The sequence below is a fragment of the Ochotona princeps genome, chromosome 21 (genome assembly GCF_030435755.1).
Source record: "Ochotona princeps isolate mOchPri1 chromosome 21, mOchPri1.hap1, whole genome shotgun sequence".
Lineage (NCBI taxonomy): Eukaryota > Metazoa > Chordata > Mammalia > Lagomorpha > Ochotonidae > Ochotona > Ochotona princeps.
In genome coordinates this window covers 37,138,943-37,153,399 of record NC_080852.1, presented here as the reverse complement: position 1 = coordinate 37,153,399, position 14,457 = coordinate 37,138,943, and the positions used below count along the sequence as shown (strand labels likewise).

Here is a 14,457-nt window from a genome sequence, read left to right as displayed (position 1 = left end):
CCTCTTCATCGCAAAGGACAGCAGTAACTAACGGGCAAGAGCAGAGGCTGAAGACACAGATACAAGAAAGCAAAGAAAAAACAAAAAAGGAGAAACATTACACGAGGAGGAGGAACGCACTGAATGGCTGGCCGCGGCCTGAGCACCAGCACCACACACAGGGAGGCTGTCCATGGCGGGTCGGAGCCTCAGAAAGGGTCATTCTGAGGCTCTAAAGGTGTGTGTGACCTGGGGGCGAGAGGTGGCCGGCACGTGACCCACCATACAACAGGATCAATCCCAACACTCTGCACACGCTGTTTTCACACCTCCCTGCCTGAGAGCTGACACAGACACAGAGATCCCATCCACGTTCAAGGATCATGCTACTGTGAGGGAGAAGAGAGACTCCATCTCAACGTCCAGCAGGATCTTAAGGACAGCAGCAGCATTCCCCTCCCCTCCTGTCCCCTCTTGTCTCTTCCCTCCCTTCCTCTCTCCTTCCTCCCCTCCCCTCTACTCCCTCCCCTCCCCTTCTGTGCCCTCTTCTCCCTCCCCACCCCTCCCCTCTGCAGTGATGGGTTCTCCACAGTTCAACCACCACAAGCCTTACACCAGAACAAATCCTATTACCACATTAACTATTTGCCTTCAACAGCTTTGTTTTAGAACACTTTTTTCTATTTGAAAGCAGAGTGACAGAGTTATCCTCCATCCAGTAGCAGACCAGGTGACAGCTGAGTCAGGAAGTCCAGGTCTCCTGTGGAGGACAGAATCCAAACACACGACCCATCACCCATCACCTCCTAGCAGAAATACCGGATCAGAGGCTCAGAGCAGCCAGGACTTGGTCCCAGGCACTCGGGAACAGAACCAGTGTAACAGAGCTGTCTGACAGGGGATAATGCCAAGGGGTGGCTTAACACGCTGCACTACGATGCTCATTCCGGGAGTTTCTCTGCTATTGAAAATAACATAAGATATCACACAACCACCAGGTCCTCCACAGCAGCATTTCTGGAAGGTACAACACACTGGAAGTTACCTAAATGTCCAAACCTGGGAGACCGCTTCCCAGACCCTGGTTCACACGATGGAGCCCTCCACAGCACCAAGCACAGGAGGCGGGCAGGGAGAGACTTCCACAACACGCTGTGGAATGAAACACGAACAGAGAAATCATGCCTGTGTTCGCTCAATTTCCCCCAAGGAAAAGGATGCTTGCCCACAGGGGCAGGGAGTGAAGGAGGAGAAGACGGCACCTTCTGGAGCGCACACTTTGTTCAGGGACACTGCTTACTTGACTTCTGCAAGTAGGCTAATGTTTTACACAGCCAAAAAAATAAAGCAACGAGAAGGATGGGGAAAACACCTCAAACTGCAAACCTAAATAAATGAATGAATCCAACTCCTTTACATATATGCACTTAATACAAACGTTTAAGTAACAATACCGATGATACAGACCGTGGGCGGGAAAAACAGAAACACTGCAAATGCACCTTGAACTCTTTTCAAAGTCACACATGACAATTCCACTCTGTAGAACTGAGCCTTGGAAAAACGTGTTGAATTGCTGGGAAGCAGGGTTCTTATATCAGCAGAAAAGGGGCTACTGGCAGGGAATCCACAGGCTGAGGAGGACTGTGTGAGCCTGGATTCACATGGGAGTCCAGACAGGAACTCAGGACACATCCAAATGCTCTCGACAGAATTTTCTGGGCTGGCAGAAATGTTCTGTGTGGTCCAATATGGCAGCCACTGTGGCTACCCGGCTTAGAACACAGTTACTGCAACTGAGCAATTTTCAGCTTTGTTTAATTTTAGAATTAAGTTGCCACACGTGGCTAATGTGCATGTATTGAACAACTCAACTCTAGGAGGACTGACTGGGTAACAGAAAGCTACTAATTCACATCGTGCAACATCACAGTAACAGCAGCAGTCCCCTGTCCTCATACCTGGGCTCTGAAATACTATCCCCACTTAAAAGAGCCAGCACCCCAGTGAAAAGTGAGCAAGTCCACAGGTGGGCCAGGTGGGTTACAAGATGAACCCAGAACATTCTGTCCTAGAAAAACAAAATATTTAGCAGCATCCACAAACTAATGAAAGCCGAGGTGGGCAGCTGGCTTAGCTTGGGTTCCATGCCTGGCTCCTGACCCCAGCGAGGGCTCAGGTAGATGGAGTTCAGCCACCCACAGGGGACAGATCAGAGCAGCTCCCAGGGCCCTGCTCGTGGTGGGCAGTTGTAAACAGCAGATTCAAACGCTGTGCTGTATTTTCCACGTGCGACTCAAACCATCCTCTCAGTCCTTAGGAAGACCTACTGACATTTCCTTCAGACAAATCCTACCGCGCCCTGCCCAACCCTTCATCCACTTTCCTTCCAAAGAGCAGACAGAGGAATTCTCATCTTCCAAATAGAGGTTCATGGTCTTAAGAAACAAGCAAAAACTGTCTTTCTCAGAACTACCACTTTAATAACAAATGACCCACACTGTAAGGGCTTGACCAAGAGGCTAGGAACTGGAATTTTCCAAGAAAACCTCTCTGGCCTCCTCTTCATTGGCTGAAATGCAGCCACCCCTGCTCTGTCTCTCCACACCCCACAGGAGGGTGGGTTGACACTCAGTCGAAGCACATTTCCTCAGAGCCCCAGAACTCCTACCCAGCAATGTATGGTGACTGCTTTAGAGAGAAAAGTAAGCGTGCTTAGCAAATCCTAGGCAGGTTACAATATTAATTTTGTAAAATCCTTAAAAAGACAAATACACAGAGCCATTTTCCCCCCAAAATAACAGTCTGTAATTTGCTAGAGAAAATTCCTCAGCCACATTCAATATAAAGGAACGCAGCCCAAAGGAACATGTCTTCAGTTCAGTCAGCAGCATGGCCTGGTCCCCTATAATGTCCAGGTGTCATCTTGTTCCTGCAGGGGTGGCCAGAGTAAATGACCTCTCCTCCTGAAGGTAGAAGTCACAGCTGTGCGCTGACCAATGATGGTATGGCCGCAGTAAATAGGGGTGACTATGAAAACAATGTACCCTGTATTCTGCAACACTTCCTCTCTGCTTCTGTTTCAATGTTCTCACCACAAATAAATAGGATAGTTTTAAGGTGAGGGGTATACTAATTGCCCTAACTGCACGATTACACAATACGCATGGATTAAAACAGCATACTGCACCCCACAAAGATGTAGCACAATTACTATTTCAAAAACAAAACTCCCAAAACCTTCTCAATGGTTAGGATGATAAATTTTATGATACAAGTATGTAACCACAATAAAGAAACTGTCTGGAAGAAAAAAACTCACATAGCTGTATTAGAGCTGCTCTATTTTCCTAACTTTCACATAATGACATTGGTTGTGAACAGTATATGAAACGTAGCAATTCTACTATTTATGCTTCAAATTATTTATAGGGTCATCACAGACCTATGCTTCAAGGTTGTATTTGTAATCGCCCAAGGAGTTACAAAAACACTTTCTAAAGCTTGAGCATTCAAGTAGATACAAACGATGACTACAGCGGAATACTAAATACTGACCGCAGGTCAGGCACAGCCCTGGGCACTGAAATGACCCTGTGGGGAAGACACCACAAAGGAGGGGGAGAGATGAGCACAGGCACTCGAAAAACAGTCCGTCCTCATGTAGTTTCTCATTCTCTGGCATCATCATGGCTGTGGCAGAAAGACGAAGACGAGCAACCACCAGTTGCCCTGTGCCAGGAGGTGCCTCTGTGCAGGGCCACACTGATACCACAGCTCCCCACAAGGACCATCATCAGTGCCGTGCAGCAAGCAGGGACACTGGGCCTGGATGAAGCAAGCAACTTGTGCAAGGCCTCCCAGCTGGGAAGAGGCAGACTCCAGATTTAAACTAAAACATGGTTATCACAACACACACTGCAGCTAGGCCACCTCGCTCTGCCTTCCTTTAAAAAAAAAAAAAAAAGACCAAATGTCTTTTAATTGGATTTGTGGGAAGGGATAGGAAGAGAATTAGAAACGAAACTCCAAGCAAAAAAATGAACTTTAAACTGCTGAGCAGCCAGGACACACATTCTGAGCAACTGTCTCCCAGCCTGCGAGAGCTCATTGTCCCGCAGGCCTTGCTGCTGGATTCCTGAGGGCAGCAGATGCCAAGCCTGGACTGGAGGCTTAGCCTCTGACTAACACTGCCATGATTTATCTGAGGATAAATACCTCTGTCAGTATCTTATGACCCAACACAACAGTCGGAGTAGACTGGAATGCAGGGAATGCGGGCGCTGTGCTGAGGTGGCAGTGGCGGCGGTACTTGGCCTCCAGGGGGAACCCCAGCTGCATCGTCCCACCCTGAGCAGTGGCACCCACACCAGGGAAGCAGAATTCAGGCTCAGTAAAACAGACATACCCAGGGAGCTGGCACAATGGCACAGAGGGTTGAGCTGTCCAACCCAGCATCCCATACAGTCCCAGTCCTGGCTGCTCCACTTCCTATCAAGCTCCCTGCTAATGCACCTGGGAAAGCAGCAGAGGATGGCCCAAGACCTTAGGTCCCTGCACGGGAAATTGGGATCAAACTCCTGGCTGTGACATGGCCACTGTGGCCACTGGGGAGTGAACCAGCAGACTGAAGCTCACTTGATCGAACTCTTTAAAAAAAAAAAAAAAAAAAAAAAAACAATCTTTGAGGGGAAAAATAAAAGAGAGAAAGCATGTACACAAACCTGGGGCAGTAGGCAAGGAGTGCAATGTAAAGCTACTCCTCCAGGGAGCATAGACCCCTCCAGGTTAGTCACAGCCTCTGGAGGCATTGTGACCTCTCCAGGCCTGAATTCTGCTTCCCGGAGGAGGGGTGATGGAGCCAACAGACAAACGGAAAACCAGAGCAGCACGCAGAGAAAGGCATTTTTCAAACAGAAATGTGGATTTGGCAAGTAAGGAAACTGAGGCCCTGCTGGGCATTGCCACGGTTGACCTTGGAGTGCTGGCGGCAGAGCACAAAGCAGCACCCAGGTTTCCGGCTCCAGCCAGTGCCAGGGGTTATGCTGGCTGTGACCACACAGGCACTTTTCCCTTGGGGAGGGAGCACAACCCTGGAATGCAAGGAGCCTGCAACAGTCTGCGAGGTGCCAGGCAGCCTCGCTCCTCCACCAGTGCAAGGAGATGCTCACCCAACAACCAGCAGCCCACGAGCAAGAGAAAGCCTGGTTTTCTGGACAGCTGCTCCCAGCAAATGCTCACTCCCCTAGGGCAAGCACTCAAGGACCACTCAGGTAGGCAGGAAGGAAACAGGCCACCTCCCCAAAACCACAGCCACCGGCGCAGGGACTTACAGATGGGGGCTGAAGGTGCGCGTCATCTTGGAGACATGGTCGTTTTCACAGTCTCGATCGTCGCCAGGCTCCAGGCTGAACTTCCTCTTGCCGGGACTGATGGGGGGAGGGCCCGTGCGGTGGCCGCTCAGGGCAGAGGCCACCGGGAGGGTCTGCATTCTGGGCTCTCCCCTGAGAGCAGCTTCACCTGCAGAGAGAGAGAGGATGGAGTCTCCAGGCAGGAGGAAGCACCCCCTTCCCAGGCCCCAGCTCAGACCCTTGCAAAACTACTCCCAGTGGAAAGTTTCTGGCAAATGTGTCGGGCTGCCTGCCATTCTCAGAGCTTGGGCTTCGCCCACGTTGGCTGCCAAGCATGAGACATTTTACATCAACGTGGTTTTCTAGCACAAATGCTCTTTAGGGTAGAGTTTAAAATGAAAAGTGGCAGTGAAATAGCAGAGGAAAAGAAAGTATTTCCCATCAGCAAGCTCCACATTTCATGTAACAGGCTAACGGCATCGGCCTCTTGGGTCTTCCACTCGGCGCCTGGGAGGGGAACTCACTTGGCCCCAAAGTGAGGCCTAAGTCACTTTCTTGTCCACTACACCTTTTTATCAAGCTTGTGGCACGTTACACAGTGAGGAAAAGCCTAGAGACTAACAATTCACATGTTTACCCCCAAGGTTAAAACACAAATACACTGTTTAAAGGTAAATAAACCTCTTTTATAGAACACTAAGAATGGCAAATTCAAAGTACTATGCCTGTTACTGGCAGAGGTGCAGCGTGGAATCTTTCACAAGTGTCTCAAGCCATTTCTCCAATGACACTCCTGCTAGGATCCCAACTGGGGCCAGCCTTGGACACACAGGTTTCACAAGTGTTTCAAAAGGCTTTACACACCACCTTATGATGAATTTTAAAGAAGCACAGCTGTTTCTCAGTAGTAATGAAGGCTACACACTTTCTAAAAGTTATGAAAAAAGAGAAATACTATTTTAAGAGAAAACTTCAAACTTTCCGTCATTATGGAGGAGCGGCACCTGGACTTCCCACAAATAATGACCCGTTTGTTGTGTGGTACATGTTGGTCTGAGGCTGGCCCAATTGTGTTTCCACACAGTCTCCATCTGGAGTAATATTAGGTCAAAGTCAACTCCGTTGGAGAACTTGTAGGGCCTGAGAAAAACAGCCATGCTATGCCACCTCTCAGTTTCTTATTATCACAAATGTGTGGACAGGGTCACAGTTGCTTCCCGCAGGCACACTTGAAAAGCAGCATTCTGTCAGCAAAGGGGGAAGGGCCTTCTGTGTTTACCAGAAAACCAATAATGTCGCCAATGCAGGCAGCAAGACAGACACCAGCAAATACACAGCAACCCACAACACACCTCCAGTCAGGATTTCTTTTTAAAGATCTTGGCTCCACAGCAAACTGGAATTTTCCATTTTAAGTGAGTACCTGAAGGACAGGCCTGGTGCTTGTCTGCAACATTCAGAAATGCATCATGATCTCAGTAGGCCTCAACTTCTATTTTAGTAATTTTTTTTTGTTTTATTCTGTGACAATCCCTCAACACGCACACTACAAAAATTAAAAAGGGAAACACAGCTGCATAAATCATGATGTTTTAAGATAAATGAGATGGTACCTTTCCAAAAATGCCCTTCAGTGTGTCTTGTTTTCTATTCCCCAGCAGAGAGAGGCTCCCCCAAGGGAGGGGCAGTAGCCCTGGCCCCAAGGACTTTTCCAGGCACCCGGGCTTTCTCAACACCTCTAGCAGGAGGGATGCTCCAATCCCAAGTGCACCCCTGAGATTTGGTCAGAATTTCATCAGATGGCAACTGCACAGAAGCTGAAGTTGCCATGGAAAACAACTGCCCTGGCAATCGATGCGAGTCTGTGTGCCAGCATGTGCTATGGCACAGAAAGAACTGGAACCCCACTCCACCCTCGTCAGAACTCTGCATGGTGGCCTCGAAGTCACACTGATACACAGTCAGCAACAGCCACAGCTGTCACAGCTTGGCAAACAAGGGCGTTTTAGAGCCAGGGTCTGGGGACAGGGGAAGGACCCAGGAAGGACAGCAGGTGGTCCCTAGCGCACAGGCACAGGCCCCTTAAAGCACAGCAGCTTCGTGGAGCAATGGCCCAATGACTTTGGTCTGCACCACCTACCCTGACTCACAGCAGAGAAAAACAGTATCCCCAAATAGTGATACCCACCAAGATAACACCTACTGTTATACACCATGCAGCGGGCACACAGCCTGGAGCAGAGGCACGGTGTGGCAGCCCAGAGAGGGCACCAGGTCTGGTCTCAGGCACTGCAGCTGCTGGCCACGGGCAATGAAGTGCTCCTGCACAGAAGCGACCCTGCAGGTCTGGTCCAATGATAAAGACCCTGGCTTCCTTCAGGGAGGGTAGACGCCGGCATGAGACTCCTCTGGGCCACCTACCAGGGAGGAGACCCGCTGAGGCCCTCAGAACCTGTGATCAGCCAAGTGATCAACACCACTGAACTAAGCATGAACACCGGATGTTACGGGCTAAAACAAACAGGCAACCCCAAGGCAAATACATTTGGACAACACGTGATCAAAGAACTTCACAGGACTTTATTTAACCACACACCTTTTTTGCTGTCTACTGCACAGTTTGTCCCCAAAACAAAAAGCCTAGGGAGAGCATCTTTCAAAGACAACCTCCCCCACCATCCCAGACCATTCATCTGGTCTCTCTGCCTCTCACCATTCCCAGCTTGTCCACCCACCCTCCTCCCAAACATACAGTGGCATGTGAGTTACCAAGAAAATGCTGCCCAGTCTCGAACTCGCATTTACTTCTAACATATTGGTTACTCATTACTATGTCAATTAATTCCATAATGATGTAAATTTTTGCTGATGGTATGTTGGAGCTTTCAATTGACTGGGATGATACTCTGCTGGCTCTGTCTTCAGACCAGAGAGGGTATACCTAAGAAGCCGTTGAACTTGACTGGACAATAAGATGCTGGACTCTATGTTTGGTGTACGCTTGCAATGGGGGAATCTCAACTGAACTTGAGCTGTGGTTGTGCAGCAAGGTGGAGGAATCCACCATGGTGGGAGGGTTTGGGGAGGGGTGGGAGAACCCAAGTATCTATGTAACTGTGTCACATAATACAATGTAATTAATGAAATTAAATAATAAATAATTAAAAAAAAAATGCTGCCCAGTCTCCTCCTGCAGGCCACGCTAGAAGGCCTGGCACTCTCCTACTCCACACTTGGATCCAGCTCCTCGCTAATGCACTTGGGAAGCACTCGGGTTCCTGTCACCCATGTGAGAGTCCAGGATGGACATCCTGGCTCCTGACCTAATTCTGCTCATTGGCAGAGTGAGTCAAAGGATAGAAGACACATCTGTCTCATCCCGTTTTTCAGTTTTTCAAATAAACAAATCTCTGAAAACTGACCAAACAGCAAGGCAGGTGGCCCCAGCTATCTTCTTCCATCTTCTTCCCCAATAGTCTTCTTTCTGAGCCATGAAAATTTCGGCCCTAAATGGATACCACTCCACATGAAGGGCTCACTGTCTAACCTCAGAATCTTCAACCAGGTTCTGTCCACACCTTCGCAGACTAAATAAAGTCTATGTGCCCTACAAAGGCCACCTGAAATTCCACTTCCTCCAGGCTGCCTTCCTTGATTCCTCAGCCTCAAAGTCATTTCTTTCCTTACAACCATCAACAGGAGTTTACCACCACAGTCTTCCTATTTTGTTTTATGCTCCTTGAAGCAGGGACACCATGCACACAGCACTATGCCTGCTACAAAGCAGCAGCTCAGAGGAGTTGGGTGAAGGAAGACAGGGCTGGGTGCAGTACAGAGCCAGCTTTCAGGACATGTGGACGACTACAGCCACAACAACAACAACAAAATGTTTTCAGACTCAGCAAAATCAGGAAAAATAAAAAATAAAAATCAGGAAAGGGTCTGAGTGAGACATCTCGTCAAAGTCACGCAAATGCCTAACAAACCCAAAGTAAGAGCTATGATGTCACAGGGCAGCAGGGAACTACAACCCAACGCCACAGTGAGGTGTCACAGCCCACACACTGAATGACAAAAAACACAAACTAGCAAGCACTGGGCATGGCACAGCAGCAGAGCCCTCCTTGCCCCTCCCACTGCTGTGGGGCTGCAGACCGGAGCAGCCTGTGGACAGCGGGACACCTGTTCCTCAGGGTGTAGGATCCAGTGCTGCCATGTGGCCCTGCAACTGCATTCCTAGGTCCATCCCAAAAGAGCGAGTCCACATCCACACACACTGCTGGGCGATAGCACGCACAGCAGCACCAACTACAGACACCTGGATATGACACTGCAGCCCACCAGGTGATACAGCCACTGCAGGAAAGAAGAGCTGGTTCATACTGTGATGCGAGTGAACTTGGCAAGCAGAACACTAAGTCAAAGAAACCAGACCAAAGGCTACAGACTCTGAAATGTCGGAGCAGAAACATCCAGTCAGTCAGTGGCTGCTGTGGGCTGAAGCAGGAACTGGGCATGACTGGAGCTGGTGCTGGGCTCTGGCACGGGCGTTGGGGTGCCCATGAGGAACTGCATGGCAGGTGACCTGGAGCCCGACAGACGATGCTCTCATCCCCCAAGTAAGACCCAAATAAAAAATACTCCTTAGGATTATCCTGGTTTTTTTTAACACTCAACTGTTAGACAGATGTCACCCATGTGACATATACTTATGTCTCTCTACCATACTGAAGAAAGGTGATTCTTAGTTACTGTAGGAAACTCAGATTCACCAAAGCCCTACTAAGTCATGGCTCTCCCGATTCTGACCACAGAGCGTTCCTGTGTCAGCACAAGCCTGCCAGGTTCTATCCAAAAAGCCACCAGCAAGCAGGAGTTCCAGAGACCCAGTATCCAGAACACAGGCAGCCAACCTCTATAGCAGCCTGTTCCCTGCTGTCCTCCTACAGAATAGCCTGGCAAGCGAAAAAGGAGACAGGATGGCTCTCTCAGCTACCAACTGAAGGGACTGGTGAGCAGTTGCAGTCACGGCTACTTCAGGATTCCTGAGTAGGTTTAACTATAATCATCAATTTAAGGTGTTTGTTTTAAATTCACATTTTTTGAAGATTTATTTTTATTGCAAAGCCAGATATACAAAGAGAAGGAGATACACACAGAAAGATCTAATGTCTGCTGGTTCACTCCCCAAGCGGCTGTAAAGGCCAGAGCTGAGCCGAGCCAGGAGCTTCCTCCAGGTCTGCCACATGGGAGCAGGGTCCCAAGGCTTTGGACCGTCGTCGACTGCTTTTCCAGGCCACAAGCAGGGAGCTGGATGGGAAGTGGGGCCTCTAGGATTAGAACCAGTGCCCATATGGGATCCCGGCGTGTGCAAGATAAGGACTTAAGCCACTAGGCTACGACACTGAACCCTTAAATTCACAATTGTAACTAAGGAAGTTTGGCATTTTACAGGAGTATGTGCAACATAAAAAATATCTAATAAATACAAAAATTACTCAGGTGCTATTTTTAGCCATGATGGCAGTTCTAATACACAAATAAAAAATACTCTTTAAAATATTCCCCCCAACTGAAGATATGTGAAGATTTTGGCTCAAGATTTCACAAGAATCAACATATATTTTGTGCTCTAAAAAAGTTTAGGAATCTGTGTTTGGCCTAGAGGATGAGAGGCTGCTGAGGCCCCAGAGTCCCCAGGCCTCTATGTTTGACTCTCGGATCTGATCTTGATTCCAGCGTCCCAATGCACACCCTGGGAGCCAGGGATGATGGCTCAGGGGCTTGACTCTGACTCCTGCACAAGAAGCCTGAATTGAATCTCCAGCTCTAATGTTGCCTAACCAGTCCAGCTCCAGCCCTCGGGGCACTGGGAGTGAACCAGCTGATGGGCAGGCTCTTGTGGGAACATGCTCTCCAGCTGTCTGATAAACTGATAAAAATGTCAACAGGACCAGTGATTCTGGTGACATGCAACAAGACAACTCCGCTTCCAGAGTCAGGAAGGACAGGAAAAGGGCCACCCACAGCTCTAAGAGGAGGCCAGGGAGAAGCCAGCCTCACTCAGGGTCCTACTGACTCCCATCCTGACGATCCACAACTACTTCCTGGACTTCAACACCACTGAGGCTCAAGTCTTCTCATCACCAGGCAGACTGCATTTCTCTCTTACAACAAAAGCTCAGGACCCAGAACCCAAGTGCAGAGGGCCCTGCAAGCCAAGTGGCTCAGTCACATCAGGCACTGGCTGCCGGGGCTCTCCTGCTGAAACCCTTCACCAGACTCCTCCTTGTTCCACACGGAAGGAGGAAAAGAAAACAGATGCAGCCAAGTCCCTATGAATGACAGAACTGGCCAAGATCAGTTAATCATTACCTCCTGTGACTGGAGATTTCATTAAAAACCAAAGCAATCCCGTGTTCCCACTGCATTCATTCACAGCAAGATACAGTGAATGACATGGGTAAAATCCACTACACCAAACACAAATGAGACTCACAGAGTGAGCACCCACAGTGGAGACACTCAGATGAGGCAGTGACTGGGTTCCCCCAGGAAAAGGGGAGCCTGTCTTGGCACCAGTCATGGTCGCACCAGCAGCCATGAGGAAGATGTCGTAATTTTTATGTACTTTCTGATGTTTCCTGGAGAGGAGCCACAGAGCACAGAGGAAGCAGGGGTGAGTGGACCAGGGAGCAGCACACTGAAAGACATCACACTCCTCCTCTGCAGGCAGACTTGTCCCATGCTCCGCCTTTCCAGCGGCTGGTGAAGACCATGTCTCCATGGCCTGGGCTGGAGGAGGGCAGAGGGGCCTTAGTCCCATCTTCTCCTCAGTATGGGCATGGCAGCAACCACCCAGGAAAGCGCACTGCCACACACTTGTGCAGTCGTGGCAGCAAGGCTTCTGGAGACCACACTGCATCCCCAGCAGTGTCACTGCCCTCCTAAGTCAGTGTCTTCCCCTACCTATGTGATTTTGTGAGACCCAATGAGAACTTCCAGAAAGTTTCCAGCCCCACTACAGGCTGATTGCTTTAGTCTCTCAGTTGCTACCATGACCATACAAGTGGGAAGGTGAAGGGCACAATGCCCAGAAACCTGGCCAGGGAGCACTCATAACCTGCTCCACAGGCCCCAACCTGAGGTCTTGAAGTGGCCACTATCTGGGGCTGTCTCAGCCTATGTGACAGTGGCACCATAATCCCACAGGGCCCCAGAGGTGCTTCAAGGAGTGAGCAAGACAGACTCCAGTGTGCCCAGCACATTACTGGTGCTCAGTGAGTGGGAGCCCTCACCACCCCCACTTCCAGCTCCCTGGCTGGCTTCCACTCTGTTCCATCTCTAGAATGCTCAAAACCTTCATCTGCCAACTAGCACTGCTCTTTCAACTCACAGCTCAGAGGACTCCAAGGCCCAGTCAAGCACTCCAAGAGCATATGTGTGTGGCCCAAAAGTTCATACACTGCAAGCTTGACCTCTAGGATAGTGTGATTGTTTGGTGGGACTTTTAAGAGTGGGTCTAGCCGAAGACCTTTAAGTCAGTTGGGAAAGTGCCCAGGCAGGGACTAGGGTACCCCAGCATCTCCCTTGCCTCCTGTTGAGTGATATGATCTCTCACTCCCACAGGAGTGACCCACCGTGGCCAGTCAGTCAGGTGACATAGCCAGCTGTCCCTTGCCAGAGTCCACATTATACATCTGTTCTCTTTATAGCCTGTTTCAGACACCCTGGGCTGAACTGCTGAGCTGCAGGGTTGAATCCTACAAAGCCCATCCAACTCCAACCCAGAAACTACTGATTTTGTTGTTTCTGCTTGCGTGGCCAGAAGGCTGCAGAAGGATCCCATGGGGATCACAGACTGCTCCATACAGGTGTCAGGCTACGCTCACCTCCTCTCAGCTCCTTTCCCCTTTCAGGATACTGACATTCTTAAAGAATCTGGACAACCAGCTCTTGGTCAGCTCCTCATAAGGAAATCATGAGTTGAACATTAAGGGCCAGGAGACATGAGGGCCAGCTCATCCCATGACTGGGGAAGCTGAGAGGCACTGACCCAGTGAAGGGACAGCCCACACTCGGCTATCAAAAAGGAACATTTTCCCTTTGGTAATAACAGTATTGGGGTGACAACTTGTGATTATCACTCAGACTGTTACCTGTTTAGTAAGCACCTTTTCTTTATAAGGCAGGAGATGAAAATTGAATCAGAGGGTACGTGGTGCTCTTCAATACAAATCAGTAAGTTTCTGATTCAGGATACAACATTTTTTCAACACAAAAAGCAGTCAAAAGAAAACAAAGCTGCTCTTCCATACCCTGAATTCCATACCTGGGAACCAAGCAGACGCAGACTGGTTCTGAATTGAACATGCACGTATTCTGGGGTCATTACTCCCTAAATTATATGCTGTAACTATTAGACTCGGCATTTACATAGCAGTAGGTATTACAAGTAATCTAGACATATTTCCCAGTTCCCGGGAGGACATGCACAGATCACATACAAACATCACATTATTTTCAACGAAGGACTTGAGCACCTGCAGCTTTTGCTCGCTGTGAGGTTTGGTTTCCTGGAGCCAATCCCTGCAGACACTGACAGATGACTCATGTGCACACTGGAGAGCAGCGGCTCAGCAGGTTGTGTCGATACACGACCTGCACAGCTCAGGAGGTAAAGCAAGGCACACGGACCTGGTCCTCCCCATTCTTCTCCCATTACCACTGCCCTCAGGCATCCAAGGCCATCAGCTGGCCTCTCATCACGACAGACCCCCACCCAGGAGGGAGCTGATGGAAGCAGGGCAGCAGCGCCGCCCCAGCCTGGACGCAGGTCTCACGGCCTCACCCTGCCCATCTCTTCGCCCTGCACCAGGCTACCCTACCAGTGCTGTCCCCTGTTGCCAGCAGCATTCCTCTCCTCAGGCATGCTGGTCTGCAAGGTCTGCCAACATGTACACATGTGATCGCATCGTGGCTCTCCCAAGTCCCCCGACTCTCCCTAAGGACACAGGTGCAGCCCTGTGAACCCAGCGAGTGGAGAGCAGCACCGGACACTGTCCAAGATGAGCTGTGTTCCCAGGGACAGTGAGGCGGACTAGGAGCTGCCAAGGCCCAACAGAGG

The 14,457-nt window shown here is 49.7% G+C and overlaps 1 protein-coding gene across 3 annotated transcripts in view; it reads right to left on the bottom strand.

Moving 5' to 3' along the window:
* VGLL4 (vestigial like family member 4) overlaps nucleotides 1–14,457 on the bottom strand; it is a 120,126-nt gene that overhangs the window by 24,031 nt on the left and 81,638 nt on the right. For all 3 annotated transcript variants that reach the window (XM_058678815.1, XM_004581309.3, XM_004581308.4), the window contains one exon: nucleotides 5,313–5,499. In XM_058678815.1, coding sequence (XP_058534798.1) covers nucleotides 5,313–5,499 — 187 coding nt within the window. The remainder of the gene's footprint in view (nucleotides 1–5,312; nucleotides 5,500–14,457) is intronic.